At 41.5% G+C, this 26,372-nt stretch overlaps 1 protein-coding gene across 3 annotated transcripts; it reads left to right on the forward strand.

Moving 5' to 3' along the window:
- The first annotated feature begins 9,459 nt into the window (after nucleotides 1-9,459).
- On the forward strand, nucleotides 9,460-19,026 carry LOC123333585 (tripartite motif-containing protein 43). 3 transcript variants are annotated; one of them, XM_044942535.1, is made up of 7 exons: nucleotides 9,460-9,598; nucleotides 11,609-12,056; nucleotides 13,229-13,323; nucleotides 14,771-14,992; nucleotides 16,329-16,351; nucleotides 16,776-16,873; nucleotides 18,313-19,026. In XM_044942535.1, exons 4-7 carry the CDS (start codon nucleotides 14,795-14,797, stop codon nucleotides 18,810-18,812), a joined length of 819 nt encoding a protein of 272 aa, XP_044798470.1. In that variant the 5' UTR covers nucleotides 9,460-9,598; nucleotides 11,609-12,056; nucleotides 13,229-13,323; nucleotides 14,771-14,794; the 3' UTR covers nucleotides 18,813-19,026. The 3 variants fall into 3 exon arrangements, with proteins under 3 accessions (XP_044798470.1, XP_044798469.1, XP_044798471.1); XM_044942534.1 differs by having other exon boundaries at nucleotides 9,466-9,598; nucleotides 11,642-12,056; XM_044942536.1 differs by having other exon boundaries at nucleotides 9,466-9,598; nucleotides 11,642-12,056; nucleotides 14,838-14,992.
- Nucleotides 19,027-26,372: the final 7,346 nt, after the last annotated feature.

Consider the following 26,372-nt stretch of genomic DNA (forward strand, 5'->3'; position numbering starts at 1 on the left):
TAAATACTCATATTCTGCTACTGGAAATATGAAATAGTGCAGCTATGTTGTCATTTATTAAAAAGTTAGATATATGATCTATTCATCTGAGTCCTAAGTATTTACCTAAGAAAAATGAAAGCATATATCTATACAAGTGTATATATATATATATATATATATATTCATAGCATCTCTTTTGTTGTTGTTTGTATGCAAGAGGGGAAGATGTCTGAATTTTACTGAATTTCAACTCTCCCATGGCAGAGGGGTTGGGGGCTGGAATCTAGGAAACAAGCAGAAAAGGGAGTGACTGTCCCCAGATCCCAGAGGGGACCCAGAACTGTTTCAGCTGCATTCTGTGCTAAGTCAGCCTTTTATGTCATCCTTCCTTTGCTAAGTGTGTTCATGAGTTCCATGTGATACCAAGCCATGGGTTTTACAGGCACTCTAGGTGTTTAAAGGTGTATACACCTGATGGCTTCTCTAGGAAACAGATGCCAAAGTGATGCCCACTGTGCAGGTAGGGTTCTGGGGAGATGCTGAGATGCACATGGCTTGTCTCCGGTCACATGAGGAGGAGGAGGAGCCAGGTCTGAACCCAGCTGCTTCCTCAAGGCTGGGTCCCTGCCACACCCAGGCTTCCCAGGGACTGTGGGGTAGGCTGTGTTTGTGTCACTGTGACAGACGTGGCATGGGGTGGACAGAGCGGTCAGCAGCTCACAGATGCCCTGGGGGAGCTTTGAGTAAGGGGGAAGCCAGGGCAAGCAGATCCCAGAACGTGACCTCACTTCTGGGCAAGAGAGCCCCCAAACTTGGAATCTGGGTAACCAGGCTCCCTTTTCTAGAGAATCCCCCTACACAGCTCACTGGGTGGGAGAGGAGGAAGGGATTTGTTGGGTTGTGTCCCGACACCCCAAGGCCCTGGCCTTGGGAACGTTCCCAGTGAGAGTGCTATCTGACCTTGCAGATGCTGGGTCAGATCTCACCCTGGAGCCTTTGGCCATTTCCCCAGAGGGACCCAAAAGTAACCCCAGGAGGTGCAGGGCAGGCCAGCTCAGGACAGGCCACCCATCTTATCCCAGCCAGGTATCCCTATGTCCCCTCCCTGTATGTGTGGAAATGCAGGATTTATGTGGAGAGGATCAGCCTCCAGCAAGAGCAGACTGATGGGGTGTCAGAATCCTGGTGGGCCATTCACATGCACACCCAGGTCGGAGCTGGTGGGATGAGATGTGAAAAACCAGGACAGCACTCTTCCTTCCAAGGTTTATCCCAAGCCTTCTAGACAGATCTCTTCCTACCGGGTGGACATCTGCGCAGACTCAGGTGTGGGCCTGCTCTGGGCACAGAAGGTCAAGTGGTCAGAAGAGGCGGGGATAAGATAATGACTACACGAGGCTCTGATACCTCCAGGCCGGCTGCTGGTCACTGTCATTGCAGACTCCCACCTTAGAGAAGCAAGGAGCCGATGGATGGGGATACCCTGTCCATCTCCCCGAGTGGGAGGCCAGGGTGCCACACTGCCAGTGAGGGCCAACTCGAGCTCCTGGTAAGGGTGGCCGCTGAGGTTTCTCCACAAACAGGGCCCAGAGGTGAAGAAGGAAGGCCTTCTCTCCACACCACCCCTCCCAAGCCACCCCTGAGGACCCAGTCCTGAGTCCATGCACACTCGGCACACCTGGTCAGACCTGGAGCATCGTGTGCACATTCCCCTGAGCCAGCTGGAGGATCTGGAGCCTGTCACGGCAGAGCCCAAAGGAGAGAGGCCATGACGAGTACTTGTGAGTATGTGAGGGGCGATCAAAGTGCCTACATGCACTGGATCATTAAAAAAGCAAGAGAGTTCCAGAAAAACATCTACTTTTTCTTTATTGAAAATGCTAAAGCCTTTGACTGTGGGGATCACAACAAACTGTAGACAATTCTTCAAGAGCTGGGAATACCAGACCACCTGACCTGCCTCCTGAGAAATCTGTATGCAGGTCAAGAAGCAACAGTTAGAACTAGACATGGAACAACAGACTGATTCCAAATTGGGAAAGTAGTATGTCAAGGCTGTATATTGTCACCCTGCTTATTTAACTTATATGCAGAGAACATAATGAGAAATGCTGGACTGAATGAAGCACAAGCTGGAATCAAGATTGCCGGGAGAAATATCAATAACCTCAGATACCCAGATGACACCACACTTATGGCAGAAAGTGAAGAGGAACTAAAGAGCCTCTTGATGAAAGTGAAAGAGGAGAGTAAAAGTTGGCTTAAAACTCAACATTTGGGAAACTAAGATCTTGGCACCTGTTCCTATCCCTTCATGGCAGATAGATGGGGAAACAGTGAGAGTCTTTATTTTGGGGGGCTCCAAAATTACTGCAGATGGTGACTGCAGCCATGAAATAAAAAGACGCTTGCTCCTTGGAAAAAAAGTTATGACCAAACTAGACAGCATATTAAAAAGCAGAGACATTACTTTGCCTAAAAAGGTCCATCTAGTTGAAGCTATGGTTTTTCCAGTAGTCATGTATGGATGTGAGAGTTGGACTATAAAGAAAACTAAGCACCAACGAATTGATGTTTTTGAACTGTGGTGTTGGAGAAGACTCCTGAGAGTCCCTTGGACTGGGAGGTGATCAAACTAGTCCATCCTAAAGGAAATCAGTCCTCAATATTCATTGGAAGGACTGATGCTGAAGCTGAGACTCTAATAGCTTGGCCACCTGATGCAAAGAACTGACTCCTTTGAAAAGACCCTGATGCTAGAAAAGATTGAAGACAGGATGACAAAAGATGAGAGGGGTTGGATGGCATCACCGACTCAATGGACATGAATTTGAGTGAACTTCAGGAGTTGGTGATGGACAGGGAGGCCTGGTGTGCTGTAGTCCATGGGGTCACAAAGAGTCAGACATGACTGATTGACTGAACTGACTGTGAGCGGTGAGTTCTGGGCCACACAGGGAGGAGACTCATGAGCAAAGACGCCTCAGACCACCCATCTGGCGGACTGCAGTTTGACAAGACTTTTTCTATTGTGAATTCCTGAGCTGAGCCTTCTCTGGAAAGCTCTGTGAAGATTTCTCTTCTTGGAAACACATATGCAACAGCAGACACGTAGGTAATCTTTTCTTCTCTCACAGTTTCACACTTCCACAAGTGACTCCATAACCAACATCTGTGTGACTAGGTGGTGCTGAATCATGTCTGACTCTCTGCGACCCCATGGACTGTGGCAACCCGACATCTCTGACCATGGGATTTTTCAGGCAAGAACACTGGAGTGGGTCGCATTTCCTCCTCCAGGGGGTCTTCCTGGCCCAGGGATCACACCTGAGTCTCCTATGTCTTCTTCATTGGCAGGTTGATCCTTTACCACTGAGTCACCTGGTAAGCCTGTCAAATATCTGCACATTCTGAGGTTTTAGGTGCAGGTGGTAACTAAGTCCATAGGCAGACAGCTTCCAGCAGGGATGTTCTTGGAACTCAATGATGTCAGCAGGAATCATCTCTCCTGACCTCTCAGCTCTCCTTAGTGAGGCCCATGGGCTCGCAAAATGTCAGACATGACTGGAATGACTTAAAACACACACACCTCTCTCAGGTGGCTCTGCTTCATGAGAGCAAGATGGCACCAACTGCTACAGGGTGAGACCATGTGCCCACCAACAGAAACAGAGCTGCTTCTCTTCTCCAGGATTTCAGCACAAGACCCATAGCAGCTTTATAGGAAATATCAATAAACCATAGTAAGATGGCAGTAAAATAGGAATAACCCAAGTATCTGCTACACAGGTAAATGGATACATGAATTGTGGTATATCCATAAACTGAAGCACTACTTTGCAATACATGAAATGACATTTATATTAAAACACATTACAAAAAGATGAATGGCACAATAATCATTCTGAGCAAAAGAAAGTGAAATTTAAAAAGAAGAGGATGTAGTATATGATTCTATTTATATAATGTTCTAGAAAGCATATCTAATCAATAACAACAGAATACAGATCAGTGATGCCTGGGGATGGAACTGGGGTGACTGGGAGTCTTATGTGGGGAAAGTTTGGTGAGAAAGACTATAAATGGGCAGAATGTTTTACATGTGATTGGTGTGCTCCTTATCTCAATCTAAAGGATACAAAATAATCATATATCATAGTCTTTGATTTTGTTATTTTAATGTTTTATAGGGAAGAGGATGGGAGAGAGGACTCTAGTGTTGTTTTCATTCATTTCCTAGATTTATTCCACCCAACTTATTTATAGCAACATATTTCTAGATTTTATTGTTAGACTCTAAAAATAAGGTTCCTCTTCTTACCATGTAGGTGAACATACAGTACAGCCCAATACAAAATTCTGCGTATTCTATGTAGACAGTTTATTCAAACCACATGGTGTGTTCAAATTTTCATATTTCCATCTGTCAGTTGATGTAGTCCAAGCTCACCTTTCCATTTACATAAGTAATAATGTTGGCAGCAAAGTCCAGGGAGAGCATATTTGCAACTCTCCTCTTGTGGATTAAATTCTCCCTTGAATTACAGTGCATTCCAATTTGTGAACAGAAATGATAGGAGCTAAAGAAGTGAGGAAAGTAAAGTAACTGGAGCTAAGATCTCAAAGCCTTCAGCGAGGTCAAAGTGAAACTTGTTACAAAGTCAACACTACCTCTAGTCAGGTTATTTCTCACAATGGAGTACATTTTTTTTTTTTTTTTTGTGGGGAGAGAGGGTTGGGAAGTTGGGCAATGAACAGAATTTCATATCCCACTAAAGACCTGAGGATATCCTATACAATGGAATTGCACGATAATACACTATGATCTTTCCCCAGAAAACATACATCAAATTTGAAATTGTAAATTTATTGTTGTATGACCAAAGGAACACAAAATAAAGCAATATCAGGGATAAACATATTATTATTAATCTTCAAATTCCAAGAGGAAACAGTATTAAAGATTAATTTGGGGACTTTCTTGGTGGCCCAGTTGTTAAGAATCCACCTGCCAATGGAGGATTCGATCCTGGTCCGGGAAGATCCTACGTGCCACAGAGCAACCAAACACATGCACCACAACAACGGAGCCTGTATGCTGCAACTGCTGCAGCCGTGAGCCTAGATCCTGTATTCTGCAGCAAGAGAAGTGGCAATGAGAGAAGCCACTGCAATGAGAAGCCCCTACACCACAGCACAGAGTAGACCCTCTCACTGTAAGTAGAGAAAGCCCATGCATAGCAACAAAGACCCAGAATAGCCATATACCAACAGATAGATTTTAAAATATTAACATCTTAAGAATAGGCTTCACTTTTTTAGACATGGCTTTATGAGAAGAGCAGATTTGTGATGACTGATCATCTCATGTAGTTGAAAGAGAGTGTTTTAATATTCATGTCAAGTATCCTTCCTAAGTGAAGCTCCATGCCTAACATTGACTGAACAGGAAAATGTCTTATGGAGCAGGAAGAGGATGTAAACTGAGCCAAGATAAAGAAAACCTTTGGAGATATTTGATGAAACTTAGCAGATAATCTCATATTTCTTTCAGAAAAACTATGATTCCTTTCAGTCAATCATGCGATATACAACTATGACGTGATCATTTAATCTACAGCATAGCATCAGTGTTTCAATTGTGCTTATATATCGAATAATAGAATGAGAGGGCATGAGTACCTGGGGTACTAGGACAAGGGATAGACACTTAGGGAAGAACCACCAATAGCTACTGTGTGTGCAGTTATAGATGGAAAGAAAAAAAGCACTAAATGTGCTACAAAAAACAAAAAACACAGAGGGAAGAAATTTGTGGAGAACCCAATGAACAGTATAAAATTTCAGAGAATGCTAGTTCAGATGAAGTTAATAAGATCCATCAAACAATAGAGGGCTATTTCTGCCATTGCTGTACTGGGGCGCTTGACTGAGCTGAGTTTAAAAATGAAATGAGAATGAGTCCTATTTCTGGAAAAAAAAAAGAAGTCAAGGAAATAATAGAGGCAGATTCAAACAAGTAATCAATAGATCAAGTGGGTGGTAATGTGTTAGGACTGAAACATATTTTGTTAAGGGCTTCCCCAATAGCTCAATGGTAAAGAATCTGCCTGCAATGCAGGAGCCTCAGGAGACGTGGGTTCCATACTGGGTTGGGAAGAACCCCTAGAGGAGGACGTGGCAACCCACTCCAGTATTCTTGCCTGGAGAATCCCAGGGACAGAGGAGCCTGGTGGGCTACAGTCCATGGGGTCACAAAGAGTTGGACACGATTGAAGTGACTGAGCAGGAGCATAATCTGTAAAACACATATACAAAATTCACATTTTGGAAATTCATTTATTTTAAGTGTGTTAAAAACAACACTTCCAGGGGTTAAAAATGTGAATTCAGGATATAGCTATTTTACTATAGATTGGATTGTGGCAATTGGATTAAGTAGGTTGAGGTTTCACTTCAGTCAATATTGTTAGGGTGTGTTTTCAATTCTTCCAAAAGCTCATCATGTGCACCTCTCCACAGGTTTGATAACCCTGTCACTGGGAGGAAATGGGCAAGGTCTTTTGGCGACCATGGGTGACCTCCTCCAAGAGGGCTTATGCCATATCCAGTTCTGCTGCACCCAGAGCCCATGCCCCTGTGCAGGCAACTGCTGACCTGTACCTCCACAGGAGACACTCAAACACAGTTCTGTCTTGTCTCTGTGGGGTCGCTGGGTCCTGGTGTGCACAAGGTTTGTTTGAGCCCTCTGAGCGTCTCTGGCAGGAATACTGTCAATATTGACTCGATATTGTCAAGATGACAGTTCTTCCCAACTTGATATTTATATTTAATTCAATTCCTACCAAATCCCAGAAAGTTTGCTGTTGTGGAGGCCAATGTGCCCAGCTGTTTGCTTCTGGCTCTTAATTTCTGTAGCAACCAGCATAGAAACATGGACTGCAGTCCACAGTAGGGCTGCTGGTAGAGCTGCTGAGTGTGAAGAGTTCATGTGCAGAAGCAGGGGTGACAGATAGAAAGGTCGGATGGAGTTTCCACTCTTTCCTTTACAAGAGCTTCATCATCCTAAGACTATGGGCCAGTGTTTCTCATGTCACCTGGGGGTCCATCCTCCTGTACCTTGCTGGGCAGGCTTTCACTGTCCTGCCTGCTGAGTCTCTGGTCACTAGAACTCCATCCTCAAGATCCTCTGTTTTAATGGACACTCTTCTCAAATTTGTCCCAGAGCTTTAAAAAGACAAATGTCTCACAGGTGGTAATGTCCTGGCTAAGAGTCCTGGGAAGCTGGCAGGAGGCCTGCAATCCTTCTGTCCCTGGTTCTAACCTGTGTTCATCCCACCACCCTTCTCATTCAGCGGAAAGTTGAAGAAACCTACTCACAATCCCTCATCCATCCCATCAGAGCAGAACCATCCGAGTCTGAATCAGGACGGTCTGCTGGCAATTATCAGAAGCTTATATGCACATATCCTTTTTAACCAGCCACATCCACCCTACCTATCTTTCCAAGGAATTATCAAAAACAAGGATAGATGCACAGAAGGATTTATTATGTAGCACTTTCAATAGGAAAATTATAAATATACAATCACTCAAAATTTATGAAATGTGAACTATCATTTTAAAAGTGTACTACATATCATTAAACTGTTATATAAGTGATGATATTTGCTGCTTAGCCCATGATCTTTTACATGTGTTCAAATAATAGATTTAATTAACATTCTAAAACCACTGATTCCATATGAAAATAAGAAACATGAAGGAACATTCACAAAACTGACTGATGCAAAATGAAAAATAGAAATTCCCTGATATCTGTCTAACTCAGAGATAGTAGTAAGCCTAGAACCCAAAATTTTACTTTCTTACCTTTTCAATCACAAGAGTGTAATAATGCAATCAATTTTTTGAGTTCTAAATGTCTATCTAGGACATTTACTCTTTGGTGGTCTTCATCACACACTTACAATAGAATAAGTAGATTCAATTTTATATTTGACAGCTTTTCTGGTGTATAGACTCATGATGGCTTCATGACATGCCAACTTGGGAGAGCTAGAGGACAAAGAGGGGAGTGAGGGCAGCAGCTATGTTGTAACACGGACTCATCTTCTGTGATTATTCATTCAGGCACTAAAGCAATCCAAGGGCTACCATGATGGAGGGTGCAGAAATAAGTAAGATCATTATCCTAATTTTAAACTACAGAGTTTACACTAATCTATCTTCCTAGCTGCTGCCTGAGGGACAGACTATTAATTAAACAGGGTCTGACAAGACCAACTTCATCCTCTACAGGGAGCTCTGGGCTGAGTCCTGTCTTCAAGCTCTTCCTCTGAGGAGATCCAGTGCTGTGTTTCCACAAGAGGAAACCTTATATGTGAGTTTGGTGACCTCACTGTATCTACCATCATTTTTTAAACTACAGAAACATAGAGAAATAAAATTGCTTTCATGTCAGCATCCATAAGAAGACTTTATGACTAATTTATAACAAGTTGTATTATTGTCATAATTACCTACATTGCCATACTTCATTTAGGAAAGGAGGGTGGTAAAAAAAACTTGGTTAAGACTTGGAAATTAAGGCCCCTGGGGTTATTGTTAACAAGAGTCACCTCCCATTAAAAAATGGTTGTGATTTTGCAATACAAGGTCATTTTTAAAAGTTTGCTCATAAACTCTAAGAACCATCAGCCACTTGAAATATGTATAAAAGGTACATGTGTCTTGAAAAACTTAAAGATGGGGTCATGATTCCTATCCCTTTCCAGAACTCTGAATTCTCCATGTGATTGTTCAGTGGGAAATATGTCAGAAAAGAAAGATGAGGATATGGGCTATCCTTTCAAAATATTTTTTATCCTAATTTTTTCAGTGTAGTGGCTGTTGTTTCTATTTTGTTCTAAAGTAGCCTATTAATGACATTGGCCTAAAATGATGTCTGAACTGGGGTCTCTGTCTATTGACCCTTTCCCCTGGAGTTGGCTGGGAGAGCACTAGGCAGAGAGCACCTCCATCCTGCCATTGCTCTGAGGCACTGGGGGGCCTGACCCAGAGTGTGAGGGTGAAGGACAAGAGAAATTTCCATTCTGAAGTGGTGGCCACAGAGTTTCTACCTTAAAGAATTCCTTTAAAATTTAAAAATCAAGCAATAAAATCAAACTATTTTTCCATGATAGAACATGTTTAAACAAACCTCACTATATAGTGTTGAAATAATCTTTTCAAATTCTTTGGTTAAAAATAAAAATTATTGAAATTCAGAAACTCACATATCAAAGTATATTTGAGATTGGGTCTATTGTACAATCAGTAGCTCTTGATGAGAGGGTGTTTGTGGAGATTGTTTATGAAGATAAGCCAAGATGTTAGAGCAATCTTGTCTTGTTTCAGAAAATCTCATCATCCACATTAACACCATCAGAAGACTGATGAACAAATGAGTGGGATGCAGAGACTCAATATAAGGAGACTCCAGGAGCCAAAGTCAGTCTTTTCCAAAACTGAGAGGGAGCTCACCTGGATCTGGAGATGGCCACACTTGGAACCCTTAATCCCTGAGCCAACTTCATATTATTGTCCAGGGTAGACTGTTTCTACAACTCCTTAGGTGAGTACACAGTTCACCACAGAGCAGCTCCTGGGACTCTTCTGAGGGAAAACAAACTAAATTTCCTAATTTTGATTTATCAGTAAGATGAGGGTTTTTAAAATGAAACAACATTCTTTACCAATTTAGTGGAATTATTCTGTTCTGGTTTTGTTAGCTTGTCTTGACATGCACTGTGGGATGGTTAAGGGCATTCATTTTACTTCTGTGATTGTATTTCTTTCTTAGTTGTCCTCATGCATTTTAAGGACCATATGGGCTTCAGCAGGCCAGGCTTCTCTCTCCTCTTCAGATTACTTGATTCTATAAGTAGTACTTAATCATCATTTACCCTAAAAGTGGAGTGTGTCTATAAATACAGCAGAGATAATATTTTACACTATAGAAGTAGATGGGCTTCCCAGGTGGCTCAGATGGTAAAAAATATGCTTGCAGTGCAGAAGACGTGGGTTCTAATCCTGGGTTGGAAAAATTCCCTGGAGAAGGAAATGGCAACCCATTCCTGTATTCTTGCCTTGAGAATTCTATGGACAGAAGAGTCTGGTGGGATATAATCCATGGGGTTGCAAAAAGTCAGACACAACTGAGTGACTAACACTTTCACTCTCAGAGAAGTAGATGATGCATACAAAGATTGGCAGAAAATATTTTTAAAATTAGGTACCGGTTGGCCCTTCAGAAATACACTTTTTCTGACTGAAATTTTTAGTCATGTATGGATGTGAGAGTTGGACTATATAAGAAAGCTGAGCACAGAAGAACTGATGCTTTTGAACTGTGGTGTTGGAGAAGACTCTTGAGAGTTTCTTGGGCTGTGAGGAGATCCAACCAGTCCATCCTAAAGGAGATCAGTCCTGAATCCTAAAGGAGATCAGTTCATTGGAAGGACTGATGCTGAAGCTGAAGCTCCAATACTTTGGCCACCTGATGCGAAGAGCTGACTCATTGGAAAATACCCTAATGCTGGGAAAGACTGAGGGCAGGAGGAGAAGGGGGAGACAGAGGATAAGGTTGTTGGATGGCATCACCAACTCGATGGACATGGGTTTGGGTAGACTCCAGAAGTTGGTGATGGACAGGGAGGTCTGGCGTACTGCAGTCCACGGGGTCACAAAGAGTCAGACACGACTGAGCGACTGAATTGAACTGAACTGAACTGAAGAAATGTTTGAGCAGGCAGAAAAGTGACACTGCTAAACATTTAGAAATTTGAGACAGTTGAGGCACTTCTCTACTTAAATAGTACAGACACAAGGACCCAATTTTTCACGAAGTAAAATTTTAAAAGCATAATTGTTTTTGGTAACATTATTACCATAACATGGAAAACTAATCTGATTACAAAGTGAAAGGGGTGCTTGAAAATTGTTTTCATGATTGGAAGATACAAACATCCTCTCTCTTTTTTAACTTGCTTGAGTGAGGATAGGGAGAAAATTTCAACTAATTAGTATATTTATATGTCAATTCTGGTTAGAATAGTATCTAATTTGTCAAGATTTGTCTCCTCCCTATCAACACTGAATGCATTCAGAAAGTGATTTGGAAAAAAATGGGGATATGGATTCAGATTGAGATTAAAAAAAAAATAAAATAACATCTAAGGGAAAATGCCTGACAATTAGATGAAATAATGAAACTACAAGTAGGCAAGTATCTTGCATAAATCAATGGCTGACATAGAACATTGTGATTGATTGTTTAGGGCAACCAGGACCCACCACACAAAGCTATCACCTAGATCCAACTCCAGAAGCTCATGCTATACAGGGGAAAACAAGACCTCAGCAAAACTGAGCTTCTCCATTAGGTAGGGGAGAAATGGTCAAGAAGTAGATAGTTTTGGTTTGATAGCTTTGAAGACTTCCTACAGCTCTTGAGTGCTGTCTTTTTGTCTCAGTTTTCCATTTGCATCAAAGCAAAATCCATCCTCTCTGTTCCCAATGCAGTTGCACAATGGAGTCACATCCACCCCAGTCTAATATTGCTTGCTCCTTTGTGTCTTTGCAGAAAAGGAATAAAGTCCTGATTTTCTTCCCTCAGGAAAATGGACTCAGAAATCCCAGAAGCCTTCCAGAAGGAACTCACCTTCTTCATCTGCCTGAATTTCCTTCTAGACCCAGTCACCATAGGCTGTGGGCACAGCTCCTGTAGATCCTGTCTTTGTCTTTTCTGTGAACAAGTCAAAGTCCTTGCCACTTCTCCAGTGTGCAGACAATGATCAGGACAGAGAGACCTTGAAACCAATTTTCTTCTGAAGAATCTAGTGTCCATTGTCAGAAAAGCCAACCTCAGGCAATTCCTGAAGTGTGAGGAACACCTGTGTGGGACCCACAAGCAGACAAAGAAGATCTTCTGTGAAGCCAACAAGAGTTTGCTCTATTTGGTCTGCTCTCAAGGCCAGGCGCACAAGACTTACAGACACCGTTTCATTGTAGAGGTTGCTGAGGAATCCTGGGTGAGTGATGACTCTGAGACACTTTGAAAGTTAGCAGACAGTACACGTAAGAGACTAAAATGATGATGCTTAAATCCTCTCTTTATTGAGTGCCACATACAGATCTAGTTAGCAATAATAAAGCTGTGAATAAAATAGAGCAGTATATCTGACTTGGGGAACTTGTATCCAATAGCTAGCTGATGAATTGAAGCTAACTGAAATTATTTAGATGACATTTTATTATGCTAAAGGCACTATGGTGCACTCTCAGTGGCTCAGCCCTGTCCAACTCTTTTGGGATCCCATGGGCTGTAGACCATGGGGGTAAGCTCCTCTGTCCATGGAATTTCCCAGGTAAGAATACTGAAGCTGGTTGCCATTTCCTTCTCCAGGGGATATTCCCACCCAGGGATTGAACCTGGGTCTCCTGCATCTCCTGAACTGGCAGGTGGATTCTTTACCACTGAGCCACTTGAGAAGTCAGGGAATCAGAGGCACTTTAGGACCTTAATGTTAAGAGAGAATCTTCAGCTCTAATGTCCTCAAGTGCAAAAAGCATTTTCCACTGGATTCAGTTCAGTTCAGTTCAGTTGCTTAGTCGTGTCCGACTCTTTGTGATCCCCATGAACCACAGCACGCCAGGCCTCCCTGTCCATCACCAACTCCCAGAGTTCACCCAAACTCATGTCCATTGAGTCGGTGATGCCATCTAACCATCTTATCCTCTGTCGTCCCCTTCTCCTCCTGCCTTCAATCTTTCCCAACATCAGGATCTTTTCAAATAAGTCAGTTCTTTACATCAAGTGGCCAAAATATTGGAGTTACAGCTTCAGCATCGGTCCTTTGGATACAGGTTTCCTAATCCTGGACAAAGAAGGAAGATCCAGTACGTTAGAATTAGGAGGTGACAAGCATCACTAGACCAAATTCTGATACAAGGAGTCACATTATCTGAAAATGAATCATACCTAGACAGATGATTACCTAATGGTGTGTGGTTCTGCAGTGTAGAATTTCATACAACAGATCGTTAGTGAGGAAGAATAGGGAAACCTGATGACCTGTCATGGTCTTCAGTGTCTCTCTCAAGAACCTGTATCTAATGACACTCAGTAAACTGCAAAACTTTGGGCTCTGAAACCTCACTGCATTTGCATTTTCTTATGCTAAATTTCATAATTCTTTTACAGGAAAAGGTAGTCAACCAAATGAGATCATTGTGGGAAAAGATCCAAGGAATTGAGAGAAATCTCAAGAAAAACGGCAAAGGGATTGACCATTGGATGTAAGTAGGAGAATGTATCTTTCCTTTTAACAGGTTGAGGCAGTCATGCTAGAAACTTACCCATTAATAATGTGAGCTGAAATCACCATGTACCATGAAATTAGAGAATGGGTTGAACACCATCGGAAAAAAAAAATATTCTGTCCCCCATTTCAACCAACAATTCCATGTCTCTTTGGCTCTTTAGAATCCATAATTGTGACGAAGTTAGATCAGTAACTGTAAACAAAAAAACCATTAGAAGCACGTGCCGCAAGTGCTAAGGTGGAGACACACCAAGTGATGTGGAAGGTTCCACACACACAATTCAAGATCTTGGGGAAAATTTCATAAGTTTAAGACCAATTCCAGTTCTGAAATTCAAGTAGATGTTTAAACATCCAAGGGTTATTTCAGGCACAGATTTCTGTCAGTCATACATTCCTGAAGTGTGTTAGTTGCTCAGTCATGTCTGACTCTTTGTGACCCCATGGACTATGGGGCTCCTTTATGGGTAGACCCCATGTACTACCAGGCTCCTCTGTCCATGGAATTCTTCAGGCAAGAGTACTGGAGTGGCTTGCCATTTCCTTCTCCAGTACATTTCAGAAAGTACAAGGCTTTTCATTGGGAACCACAAAGTACTTCAATCTGATTAGAACAAAAGCCCAGATGATACAAATCAAACCTGAACAGCAATTTTAATAGTGTGCCCACCAAAGTGAGAAGTGATAGCTCACTGGCTAGAGAGTGCTATTGGTTCAACAGTAAGAAAATGGAGATGTTAAACAAAGCCTCACGGGGGAAAGAACAAGGAGAAAGACAGATGAGTGCGAGTCCATCAATACTGGGAGGGAATATGCCACAGATGAAGATGAATGACCTTCCAAACAATGTGGGAAGGAGCCTGTGAAGTTACAGGGGAGTGAAAACCCATTCATATAGAAAAGGACACTAGAATTAAATGGTTTATGTGGCTGGATATCGTTTGAGCCCAGGCAATGAGATTATTAGGAATATATTTCCTGAGAATACCAACACTGAGAGCAAAATGTAACATGGCTGCTAAGATAAACAGTCAGGCTGTGAAGTCCAGGAGGCATTATATGAAATACAGATTTACTTATTAAAGTTGAAATGAGGATAGTGCATGTGATATAGGAATCACTCATAAATTTTAATTACTTACATGGGCTCTTTCAGATTTCACAGGAAGTAAAGGAAAGAAATGATTCATGAAAAGATTTTTTCCAGAATTTCAGGAATTCATAAATTAGATGAAGGTGATTTAAGGAAAGGGTGTGTTTGGGTTTTGATCTAGTTAAAAACAATGTAAAATAAATGAAGGAAAGAGGAATGAACACGGTTTTCCAGAAGAGGAAGTTGATGAATTTAGTATGGATATAGCTTCATGGGCGAAAGCATGAATCAGAGCAAACTAATGCTGTTGAAATCCATCTCCCAACAGTTTTATGTATATCAATGTTGAGACATGATTTGGAGAACTTACCAGATGACATGGCCATTTCTTCCAGATTATTATGTAGACAGTATCATAAGTGAAGGCCAAAGCATATGTAAGCAGCTCACAAGAAGGCAAGATGAAATGATTGGAAAGAAGAGAGAGCTCAGAGTAATACACAAGGAGCTCACGAAAATGTGCTCTAAACAAGACATGGAGCTACTCCAGGTGAGAATTGAGGATGAGCTTGAAAATACATTACCTGAAGTTCACACCTTTGACTCCTATGACATGGTACACTCATCTCCTGCAACTAAGGTGGGAGTTTCTCCTAGTTGGAAATATTATAGATAAAGTATATAAAGCATAAGTATATTTGCAACTCATGTACATCATTATGGAGCGAGTTTTACAGTATTCTTTTCTAGACATTCCCCAGGAATTATTTCTTTTTTTTTTACTTTACAATATTGTATTGGTTTTGCCATACATCGACATGAATCCACCACAGGTGTACATGTGTTCCCCATCCTGAAACCCCTCCCACCTCCCTCCCTATACCATCCCTCTGGGTCATCCCAGTGCACCAGCCCCAAGCATCCTGTATCATGCATCAAACCTGGACTGGTGATTCATTTCACATATGATAATATACATGTTTCAATGCCATTCTCCCAAATCATCCCACCCTCACCCTCTCTCACAGAGTCCAAAAAACCATTCTATACATCTGTGTCTCTTTTGCTGTCTCGCATACAGGGTTATTGTTACCATATTTCTAAATTCCATATATATGCATTAGTATGCTGTATTGGTGTTTTTCTTTCTGGCTTACTTCACTCTGTATAATAGGCTCCAGTTTCATCCACCTCATTAGAACTGATTCAAATGTATTCTTTTTAATGGCTGAGTAATACTCCATTGTGTATATGTACCACAGCTTTCGTATCCATTCATCTACTGATGGACATCTAGGTTGCTTCCATGTCCTGGCTATTATAAACAGTGCTGTGATGAACATTGGGGTACACGTGTCTCTTTCCCTTCTGGTTTCCTCAGTGTGTATGCTCCCCAGGGAATATTTCATTCTCAAAATATTTTGTTGTTTGCTTCTATTAAAACCAGAAAGGAACATCTTATATACTCTCATTCAAACCTTTGGTCTTCAAAGGTGCAAAGGGAGAAATTTGGGAAAGTGCATATATATATATTCCAACTTCTGTTGAGATACCCCAGGTTTCATTAGCCCTTGGTTTGGAGCATATTACCCTTCAGGGAAAAGTTCTATGATAGATCAATTTTCAGAGAGCTGCATAGTCACCAATCTTGTCCTTTCTCTTTCATCCTTTTTTGTTAACTCATCAAAAAATGCTATTCTGTCCATATGCAATATGTTGTGCCAGAGTTTTGTTGTTGTTTTTTTTAACAAAGAAAAGGAAAACAGATTTCTCAGACTGTTTCTGGTGGTGATGATTAGAACTCTACTGAAGTTTTGCCAACCCAAATCTTGGTTGCCTATGTATAAAGAAGTCTAAATTGTCGTTTTTATTTTTCTTCTTGACAGGAATTGGAAGACAAAGTGAAATGGTAAGTTTTCAGATGCTGATGAGGGCACCTGAGGGCTGGGAAAGAGATAAAGCAGCATTTTAAAAAGTGATGATATAACTTACCTACATAATGCTAGATTGCTTGAGTGCATGTGTCTGCACCAAGTTTCCAAAAGGCTAGTTATTTCTGATTTAGATTCCACAATCAGACTCATAGAAGTGCAAAGACTAGTGCTTCAGACACTAGGTAAAGAAGCAAGTGATGCTGAGAAATGGGATAGAACCAGGACAAGAAGAATGCCGAGAATATCAATAAATTTCCAAAAAGGGCATGGTTCTATTCCATGAGGGTGAAGAAAGGATTTGGATGAAGACTGTTGAGCTGAAGGATGCTTTACGATAGTAAAGGCTTTGTTTAAGAAGCCCTGGGAAGCAGAAGGATTAACCTCATCTCCCCCTTACAGGAGTGAGTCAGCCCAGCTGCACGTGCCTCGGCCTCTGCTCCCAGAACTCCCTGCACCACCTATGTCTGGGCTGATGGGCTGGCTCAACCGCTTCCAGGGTGAGTGTCACCCCTGCTGTGTCTGTCCTGCAGGGTCCTTCTGTGATGATGTCCATGGAAAATCTTTCTCTATTCATCTCTCACCTTGTGCTGGAGAACAGCAGGCAAATAGGCTGATACAGACATGTGTGGTCACAGAGTCACAAAAATCCTCTACAGAACACATGCAGGCTGCTGCAGGGACTCATGTGTTTCAGGCCTCATGAATCATCTTTAAATTTCATAAAACAATGTATTAATGAAAAAATTCACATGCTCCCAACATGGCTTCTTGGCCCCTAGAAATATCATGACAATGTCAGTTGTTCAGTGAATCCTAGAAAATTGGTTATTAATATAGGATGGTCCAATTTCAGAGTTTAAGTGCAGGTAGAGTTTTTAAAACATTTTTTTGGAATATATTCTTTTCTTTTTCTATCCATGTTATCTTTAAAATATTTACTTATTTATTTTTTACTGCACTGGGTCTTTGTTGGTTTCTCTAGTTGTGGTGAGTGGAGCCAATCTTCTTCGGCCTTCTACTTGAACTGGCTTCTCTTGTTGCAGAGCACAGGCTCTAGGCTATTGGGCTTCAATAGTTGCAACATGTAGGCTGAGTAGTTGCAGGTCCCAGGCTCTAGAGCACAAGCTCAGTAGTTGTGGTGTATGGACTCAGGAGCTCTGTGGCATGTGGAATCTCCCCAGGTTAGGAAACTCTGGTAAATTGGCAGATAGTGTTTTATCCACTGTGCTATGAGGGAAGTCTTAAACATTTTTCCTTGAAAGTTTCTTAGTGATTAAAGGTATAATGTGTTTTTCCATTGGCATAATCTAACCAAATGCATAGCCTGAAAAATCAAACGTAGGAATCACAAGGAAGCAAATGGTTGGTTGATGAGGCCACAATGAGCTTCATGATAAATCTTACCCTGGAGGGTGACTTAGAAGGAAGTGGAAGACTAAGCCTCAGGTTTGAACCGCAGATCAAAGTCAGAAAATTCTTACAAAGAAACCACTTTGAAGAAGCTGTCCTTAGGCTTCACATCTTCAGTGTTCATTTTCTAACTTAACTGAGATGATAGAATGATCATCAGTTCTCTATTCTATGATGCTTTTTCCCTGCAGTGTTGGTGGAGGTAAGATATATACTGTCATGTCTTGGAGGTGATCAGTGAGTAGGTACTCAGGTTTTTAGATGTCATGGAAAATGCCCATCCAGAAGTAACTGTGACCTCCCTCTAATTTATAATCTCTGAACTTGTAGGAAGCTTTTTCCATTTTAATTAGTTGCTTCCTTAGCAAATATGCTGGCAATATTTATATGCAATATTTTCTAATCAGAGCTGACCTTCCAATCTTAAAATATATTTCCAGTGAGACTCTATACAGATTATCTTCTCTGGTAGAGAATTTGATTTTACCATTGATTTTGACTGCTTTATTTTCTCATCTCTACACAGTCAATTTTTCATTCAGTAATGAAGTAAGCAGTCGGCACATCAGGCTGTTCAATGATGCAAGAAATCTGATGTATGAACATGACAGCCTCCATGTGTCTTTGGATGGTGGAACATCAAAGTGTTTTGCTGCATGGGGAGCCCAGAGCTTCACCTCTGGCAAACAGTACTGGGAGATGCTTGTGGACAACTCTTGGGACTGGGCTGTAGGCGTCTGTAAGGATTCCTGGATAAGAAAGGACGACAGCATACTGGACGAGTCCAACAGGGACAAATTTCTCCTTGTGTGTGTGAAGCAGGATGATCATTACCAGCTCTGGACCACAGCCCCCTCCACGCCTCTGTACATAGGGAGACCTCTGGGCAGGGTTGGGGTGTTCCTTGATTGTGACAGTGGGAGTATTAGTTTTGTGGATGTTGCCAAGCCCACCCTCCTTTGGAGGTACCATGATGGAGTGTACACTTTCCCTGTCAGGCCCTTCATTTGTACTGGCCACAGGTGAGGAGGCTGAGTCATGGCCTGGACGGGATGCTCAGGACTCCTTTTCTTAGAGAGCCCTCCTCCAGTGCTGTAAATCAAGAATACTTCATTGACTTTAGGCTCTTTCTACTGTAATGGACTCTCCTTTATTGTTATTCAGTGTGAAGATAGTGTCAAAGGCAAACTTCACTTGTTGCCTTCCATCTTTCTGACAATAAATTCTTGTCTTGAAACCATGTGTCCAGAATATATATTGTGATTATTCACTTCTTTTGTGAGCTTACTAGATTCACCACAATATGAACATGTACTTCTCACTTCCTGATCCCCAATATAGGGACCCAGAACTTGCACAGCATAGACAGACCTGGTCACCCACCAGACCCAGGTCAGCCTGCAACCTTCTCCTTCTTATAATCTACAGGGTCCTATACATATATTCACCCTTAGGGAGAAAATCAATTTGCAGGGAAGTTGCCACTGCTCTGAAGACTGGGATAAGCATTTCCTTTAGAGAATTCAGAATTCACACGTCCTTTTTTATTACAATAGTATAAGGGAAAAGAGAATGACAGAAACCATCTCCTAAAGGGAGGACCCTATGGCTCCCCTTTGGCATATCCGAAATGCCACTCTCACCATTACTATAATTTGAGGCCATTATTAAACAAAATAAGGGTTGCTTGAATACACCCAATGAGATTTTTAGGAGAAGCTAACCCAAAAACTAAGTCAATGAGGGTGGGATAAGCAAGACAAAGGGAGGATACCCGTTCTTGGAGGGATGGAGCTGGATGGTATGGTATTTCATCCCACTACCCAGAATGGCCCACAGTTAAATTGCACCTAAATTATTTATTTCTGGGATTTTCCATTTAATATTTCTTGAACAAGGTTTTGACACCCAGGTAACTGAAATCAGGGAAAGCAAAACTGCAAATGAGTGGATTTCTTTTCTTTTGTTTAGTCCCTAAGTCGTGTCTGACTCTTTGTGACCCCAAGGACTGCAGTGTGCCAGGCTTCCTGGCCTTCACTATCAGTTTGTTCAAATTCATGTCCATTCAGTCAGTGATGTCACCATCTCATCCACTGTCACCCTCTTTTCCTCTTGGCCTCAACCTTTCTCAACATCAGGGTCTTTTCGAATGAGTCGCCTCTTCCCAAAGTACTAGAGCTTCAACTTTAGCATCAGTTCTTCCAATGAATATTTAGGGTTAATATCCTTTAGGATTGACTTGTTTGACCTCCTTGCTGTCCAAGAGAATCTCAAGAGTCTTCTCCAGCACCACAGTTCAAAAGCATCAGTTCTTCGACACTCAGCCTTCTTTATGGTCAAAATCTCACATCTGTACATGACTACTGGAAAAGCCATAGCTTTGATTATGTGGCCCATTGTTAGCAAAGTCATGTCTCTGCTTTTTAATATGTGGTATAGGTTTGTCATAGCTTTTCTTTGAAAGAGTTAGCATCTTTTAATTTCATGGCTACAGTCACCACCTTAAAAATAGCTGAGAAAAGAAGAGAAGCAAAAGGCAATGGAGAAAGGGAAAGATATATCCAACTGTATGCAGATTCCCAGAGAATAGCAATGAGAGCTAAGACTTCTTTAAGTGAACAATGAATCAAAGGAAAGCAATAGAATGGTAAAGACTAGAGATCTCCTCAAGAAAATTAGAGATATTAAGGGAACATTTCATGCCAAGATGGGCACAATAAAGGATAGAAACCACAAGGTCTTAACAGAAGCAGAAAAGATTAAGAAGAACTGGCAAGAATACACAGAAGAACTGTACTGAAAGGTCTTAATAAACCAGATAACCACTATGGTGTGGTGACTCACCTAGAGCCAGATATTCTGGAGTGTCAAGTCAAGTAGGCCTTAGGAAGCATTACTATGAACAAAGCTAGTGGAGGTGATGGAATTCCAGATGAGTTATTTCAAATCCTAAATGATGATACTGTAAAAGTACTGCATTTAATATGCCAGCAGATTTGGAAAACTCAGCAGTGGCCACAGGACTGAAAGGTCGGTTTTCACTCCAACCCCAAAGCATGGCAAAGAATGTTCAAACTACTATATAATTTCACTCATTTCAAATGCTAGCATGAAAATATTGATGAAATTTTTGGGTATATATATCCTAATATCTGGGAGGGGCATTGTCAGTCAATGGACTATAACATTCATGGTTAAGTTTGAGAGGGTAACAGGCAGGAATGCTAGGGGACCCCAAACAGAGGAAATAGGCTGCAAGGGTCAGACTTTTTTCATCTCTCTCATAAGTGGCAAGAGGAAACAAACTACAATGTCAGATTTTTTCCCTGTTCTTTGCAAAATTAAAAAGAGGTTTCTTTCAAAATTCTGTGTTGACATGATGACACCTGGTTCCACCTTTTCTCAAACCTTGAGCTAACCAATGCAGAATTCTTATGGAAATGCTTTTCTTAAGGCTATGTATTTGCTTGGAAACCTGCCTTTCTTCAAGACTCATGTCAATCATTTTACAGCCTGGAATGACTCACCTTGTGCCAGTGTTATCTCATGTTGCGGGTGAGGGGCCTGGTACCACTCTCCGAGTTTTGAGACATATCTTTCTCTAATTAGCAGCCTGCTAATAGGTATATAACTTACTGCTAGAGACTAGTAGCAGAGAAGGCAATGGCAACCCACTCCAGTACTCTTGCCTGGAAAATTCCATGAACGGAGGAGCCTGGTAAGTTGCAGTCCATGGGGTCGCAAAGAGTCAGATACGACTGAGAGACTTCACTTTCATTTTTCACTTTCCTATTAAATCTGTATTTCAGGGTAACCAAATATTTGACTCAGAGAAGGAAATGGCAACCCACTCCAGTGTTCTTGCCTGGAGAATCCCAGGAATGGCAGAGCCCGGTGGGCTGCTGTCTATGGGGTCTCACAGAGTTGGACATGACTGAAGCGACTTAGCAGCAGCAGAGACTAGCAGGGGGGCACTCTTTCTGCCCCCTTCTGATGTCTATGTCAGAAGCTTTCTCTATCTCTTTTATACTTTAATAAAACTTTATTACATAAAAGCTCCGAGTAATCAAGCCTCGTCGCTGGCCCTGGATTGAATCTTCTCCTCTGGAGGCCAAGAATCCCTGTGGCTTTCATGGCTCAGCAAAAACCTTTCGAGGTTATGTTAATAGCTATCATAAATGTTTCAGGTTTGTATCAGCAGGGTTCAACTAAAGAAGGAGGAGCAGTAGGAAAGAGAGAGAAAGATAAAGAATTCACATTCATAAGGAATTGCCTCATGTGATGGTTATGGAAACTGCCTAAGCAAGTCTGAGGACAATAGGGCACTTACTCGGGAGGGAAAACATAAACAGGCTGGAACCTAAATTGTTGAGGACAAAGTTGCTGTTCACAGGAGGTTGGCACAATAGAAATTATATAGATCCCTCTGTCTGGAATTTTATTCAAGGAGTTTCCATACACTTCTTTAAAGACTCCTGTTGATTAAATCAGGTGCACCTGGATAATCACCATATATTGGCGTCAATATCAGGGACTTTACGTTCTCAAAACCTCTTCACAGCATCACCTAGATTAGTATTTGATTGAAAAATTGCAAGAGATGTGAATGTACTACAAAGTAACTGATCAACTACCTTAAATCTTTGTATTTCAGCCTTTTTGTTGTTCAGTTGCTCAGTTATGTCTGACTCTTTGCAACCCCATGGACTGCAGCATACCAGTCTTCCCTGTCCTTCACCATCTCCGGCAGCTTGCTAAAAGTCATGTCCATCCAACTTTCTCATCCTCTATCACCCTCTTCTCCTCCTGCCTTCAATTTTTCCCAGCATCAGGGTCTTTTCTAATGAGTCGGCTCTTTGCAACAGGTGGTCAAAGTATTGGAGCTTCAGCTTCAGCATCAGTCCTTCCAATGAATATTCAGGGTTGATTTCCTTTAGGATTGCCTGGTTTGATCTCCTTGCAGTCCAAGGGACTTTCAAGAGTCTTCTCCAACACGACAGTTCAGAAGCATCTATTCTTCGGTGCTCAGCTTTCTTTATGCTGCAACTCGCACATACATACATGACTACTGGAAAAACCATAATCTTTGACTAATCAGACCTTTGTTGACAAAGTAATGTCTCTGCTTTTTAATATGCTGTCTAGGTTTGTCATAGCTTTTCTTCCAAGGAGCAAGCATCTTTTAATTTCATGGCTGCAGTTACCATCTGCAGTAATTCTGAAGCCCAAGAAAATAAATTCTGTCACTGTTTCCATTGTTTCCCCCTTTATTTGCCATTTCAGCCTAGCCAGGTTGAAATAACAGAAATCTACAGCAAGGCCATATTCCATTTAGCATAATTAAGTATAAAAATTATACTTTGCCCATTTTAAACTTTGTGCACAGAACTGCCCACCCAGAAAATGACCTGACTATACACTCTATTTCTCAATAAATCATTTTAGGAAATATTACTGATTGCAATGCTAATGATACAGTAATATTATAATAATAATATATAATATTTATTATATATAATAATGTATTATATATAATATATATTATATATAATACATAATTAATATAATAATATAATATATTAATTATATAATATAATAATACTGAAGTTTTGGTATCTTAAATCATCACATGTGAGCTTGACTAAAATCTGTGCATTTTAATCTTTAATTTTCTTCAGTGTATGAATTGTTTTGTAGTGATTGTTGTCATTTAGATGCATTGGTTTTGAAGTATTCTTAAGTTAGTAAACACACATGAACTATCACAGGCTCAATTATTATTTTAAAAATCATTTTGGTATTGTATTGAAATTTATACAGTATTTTTTATTAAACTATTCCCTATATTGTAATATTTTCAAACATTCATCTATTTTGCTATTAAAAATAAAGTTATTAAATATACTTTTCTGTGTATATCGTTTTGTTGAGAAATTACATAAGAAAGATTATGAGATGTTCCTGGTAGTTTATTTTTGTGAATATAAGATTTCGCTGGGCAGCACAGTACAGTGCAGTTAGAGAGGGTGCTGGTCCTTCCCTGGCTGGAGTGGTCTCAGACCCCTCTGATCCTGTGTCCCATCCCATGTCTTGAATCAGAAGTGCAGGGAGTGGGTATGGACAATGGAATTACAGGACCAGAGGTTTAGCAGGCTTGCACAGTGAGGCATACCCAGAAATTAGGGGGAGTATCAACCAGCTGGGATTCCCTGGTGGCTCAGATGGTAAAGTGTCTGCCTGCAATGTAGGAGATTCGGGTTTGATCCCTGGGTTGGGAAGATCCCCTGGAGAAGGAAATGGCAATCCACTCCAGTACTTTTGCTTAGAAAATCCCATGGATGGAGGAGCCTGGTGGGCTACAGTCCATGGGGTCGCAAAATGTCGGACATGACTGAGCGACTTCACTTCTTCACATCAGCCAGTTAGCAAAAGAGTCAGAGCCCTGGGTGTGGTGGGAGGGCAGTGATTCCAATCAGTCTTTCCCAGTATCCCTGCTCCCAACAAATACACACACTCACAGAGCACACTTATTGCAGCAGAAGCACGGAAACATACGGCCAGTGAATATACAGGGTCTTGGCTTCTGAGGCCAGAGAAGCTCTTCCCTGACCTGGACTTTTCAGCATTGTCATATGCTATTTGTTTGCTATCTAAGGGCCCCACTGCCCTAACTTGAGGTCAGACAGAGCACCCAAAGTTTCCCAAAAAGCTTCTAGGAGGCTGGCATGGACTATGACTGTATCCTTTTGTTGTTGTTCTTAATAATTGTTATTTATTTACTTATTTACTTTTGTCTGTATTGGGTCCACACAAACGATTTTTGTGTGGGCTTTTCCCTAGCTGAGGCAAGTGTGGCCTACCCGCTAGTGTTGGTGGGAGGGCATCTCATTGTCCTGCCTGCTCTCGTGGAATGCGGACTCGAGGGTGACTGGCTCAGTAGTTTCGGCTCCTGGGCTCGAGAGAACAGTTTCAACAGTTGTGGTGCACAGGCTTTGTTGTTCCAGGGCATGCGGGATCTTCCTAGATCAGGGATCAAATTCATGCTTTCATGGAACTCTTCTCAATGTTATGTGGAAGTCTGAACGGGAAGAGAGTTTGCAAGAGAATGGACACATGTGTGTGTATGACTGAGTCCCTTCCCTGTTTACCAGAAACATCACAGCATTGTTAACCAGCTATATTTCAATACAAAAGAAAACGTTTTGTTTTGTTTTTTTAATTTTGTTTTTTAAAGTGTCTCCTGGATTGTCAGGTGGATTCTTTACCCCTGAGCCACCAGGGAAGCCCTGACTGGAGTTTTGATGTTTGACAGGAGCATCTGCAGGTTGTATGTAAATTGTGATTCAGTTAAAAATGATGTTAAGGTGCATATTATTGTATGATTATTATTTAGATGTTAAATAAAATTCACTATGCATTTTTAGATATATAGTTAGAATGTTAATACTTCATGTTGCTTTTTTTTTTTAATCTGGCATAAAAGTTTGACCTCTTCCCCAGATAGATTTGAATTTACAAATGAGAAAATTGACATTTGGTTGCTTAACAAGAGTTTATTTCTACAAGCAAGGCAGTGCATTTTGTTTAAAAAAAGAAGTAACATAAGTAAATATGTATCACTGTTTTGTTTGTTATGCTTTAAAAGCAAAATCATTTTGTTTCTTTTAGCTTTATGATGTTTTCCTTGGAAAAATATTTAACTACATATATGTTCTGTGCTTTGTCATTCAGTCATGTCTGATTCTTTGAGACCTCATGGACCCTGCCAGGCTCCATTGTCCGTGGGGATTCTGCAGGCAAGAATGTTGAGTTAGGTTGCCATGCCCTCTTCCAAGGGATCCTCTCAACTGAGGGATCAAACCCAGGTCTCCTGCATTGCAGGTGGATTCTTAACCAACTGAGCCACCAGGGAATCCCCAAAATCCTGGAGTAGGTAGCCTATCCCTTCTCCAGGGAATCTTCCCAACCCAGGAATGGAACTGGGGTCTCCTGCATTGCAAGCAGATTCTTTACCATCTGAGCTCCCAGGGAATATGCACCTCTAGCTCAAGTTAAAGGTGTCATGCATGTCCAGGGCAGATGAAGGCCAAGTTCAACAGAAAGGTAGGTACTGTCCAGCCACCCAGTACCTGAGGGAAACTGCTCCAATAATTTCAGCTCTAGGCCGAATGGCAATAGGACCTTCAGGCCTCCTGGAGCAAACTGTGGAGATTCCCACTTCACTGATGCCCCCTGGCCAGCACAGAGTTACAAGTAGGAGGAGTCAGTGGACCTAGCTCATTCAGCTACAGAGCCTCAGACACCTACTTACAGGGACTTGTGGTGGAAAACCCTCCCATCTCCAAAACTGGATCTCAAGAGGGTTTGAGGAAAAGATGTCTACTCTATCATCTCTGGAAAAAAACATGAATAGCCAAGGTGCAAGGACCAGAAGGGAATACAGGGCTTTAAAACTGTGGTTCTCCAGGAGCTCACAAAGTGTTTTGGGTACAGAAGCACCTGGCTATACCAAGGAATCCTGGTGGCTTTATATGGGGTTGGACACTGGAGGAAGTTTATCCAAGTGTCCACACAAAGGTAATCTGC

Source organism: Bubalus bubalis, chromosome 5, assembly GCF_019923935.1.
Source record: "Bubalus bubalis isolate 160015118507 breed Murrah chromosome 5, NDDB_SH_1, whole genome shotgun sequence".
In the NCBI taxonomy this organism is placed as follows: domain Eukaryota; kingdom Metazoa; phylum Chordata; class Mammalia; order Artiodactyla; family Bovidae; genus Bubalus; species Bubalus bubalis.